The 1,888-nt window shown below is 39.0% G+C and overlaps 1 protein-coding gene across 1 annotated transcript; it reads left to right on the forward strand.

The window, feature by feature from the left end:
* Nucleotides 1-316: 316 nt before the first annotated feature.
* Nucleotides 317-1,330, forward strand: LOC117318080 (uncharacterized protein F54H12.2-like). Its single transcript, XM_033873081.1, has one exon. It carries the CDS (start codon nt 317-319, stop codon nt 1,328-1,330), a length of 1,014 nt encoding a protein of 337 aa, XP_033728972.1.
* The last annotated feature ends 558 nt before the right edge of the window (nt 1,331-1,888 follow it).

The following is a 1,888-nucleotide window of genomic DNA, read 5'->3' on the forward strand; positions in this document are numbered from 1 at the left end:
TTCGAAAAGAGACCATGAAAGGAGTGAGACTTGTAGGAAAACAAGCAATTGATTCTGGCATGAAATTGACTAGTGATTTGCTAAAGGGGGAAAACATCAAAACTGCAGCAAGAAAACGTGCCATCGAAGCTAGAGATTAGCTTAAGCGTAAAGCTTTGCAAGACCTAAGGCCACCTGGAAGGAGAAAAAGGAAAAGGAAAGAATCATCCAATCAGCATAGAGCAAAAGATATCTTTGATGCATGATCCCCCCCTTCCCCCCCTCCCCCAAAAAAAATATGTGTGTGTATGTAGTTTATACAGAGTGGCGTTGAAAGATGTCTTTAGTTCATCAGAACTCCTGTGAATGTGTCCAGTCAGAATTAAATTTATTCGATACACCACCCACTCAAACCAGTGAAGAAGATGGACACTGGCATCAAATTGGAACGGTTACATCTGTCAATGATGGTGGCCCTTATGTCTTTGACGTATTGGGAGCTGGAGATGATTACATGGATCTAGCAAATACTTCCCTATACATGAAAGCACAGATCCTCAATAATGATAGCACAAACCTTACTGATGAGAACGTTGCACCTGTTAATCGTTGGTTACATTCTCTCTTTGGGGATGTCAGCGTCTGTCTCAATGAAAAACTAGTCTCGTCACCCAACAATATGTATCCATTCAGAGCTTACCTTGAAACGCTACTCAGCTATGGTCCTGCAGCCAAAGAATCTCAGTTGACCAGTGGAATGTGGTATAAGGATACAGCTGCGCAAATGGACACGGCTGGAAACGATAATCATGGCTACATCAAGAGGAAATTGTCAACAGCAACCAGTAGATCTGTGGAAATGATGGGAAGACTCCATTCTGACCTATTTGCTCAGGAAAGATATCTTGTCAATAATGTGAAAATGAAAATAACGTCAACCAGAATTAAAGATGTGTTCTGTTTGATGGGAGAAGACAAAGAATTCAAAGTTGTCATCAAGGGCATCTATCTAAACGTGAGAAAAGTTAGACTGAGTCCATCGGTGAGACTGGCCTATGCAAAAGCCCTAGAAATATCACCTGCCAAGTACCCAATCAGAAGAATTGCAATGAAAGTATTTTCTCTTCCAAGAGGAAATCACAATTTTGTAAAGGATAATCTTTTTCTAGGACAAATGCCTAAGAGATTGGTCATCGGATGTGTGGACAGTGATGCCTATAGTGGACTCATCACCAAGAATCCTTTTCATTTTAAAGATTTTGATATTAATTTTGTTGTCCTGAACGTGGATGGCAAACAAGTCCCCACCAAGCCTTTGCAGCCAAATTTCACCCAGAAACATTACGTATAGAAGCTACATGGGTCTGTTTAACACTACTGGCAAAACGTTTCGTGACGAGGTTAATAACATCTCAAAGGATGAATATGGCACTGGTTTTACCCTCTTTGGATTTGATCTGACACCCGACCTTTCAGAAATGGGCACATTTCATCTTATAAAAAAGGGAAACTTGTCTTTGGAAGTGCATTCCGGAATAGCCCTACCCAATACCATCAACGTTGTGGTGTATGCTGAATTTGACAATATCATAGAAATAGATCGTAACAGACAAATTCCTTTTGATTATAGTGCATGATGAATACTTTAGAAATAGAACTGATCCCACAAGCCGTTTCTCCTCATTTTGCAGGGAGTGTATGCTAGAAATACATTACCTTCATGTCCTTTAAACATGACAAAACATAACAAAATCATGACAAAACATGACAAAAACATGACAAATTCATGACAAAAACATGACAAAATCATGACAAAAAAGACAAAATCATGACAAAACTTGACAAAACATGACAAAAATGACAAAATCATGACAAAACATGACAAAATCATGACAAAACATGACAAAAT

Source organism: Pecten maximus, chromosome 19, assembly GCF_902652985.1.
Source record: "Pecten maximus chromosome 19, xPecMax1.1, whole genome shotgun sequence".
NCBI classification, from domain to species: Eukaryota; Metazoa; Mollusca; class Bivalvia; order Pectinida; family Pectinidae; genus Pecten; species Pecten maximus.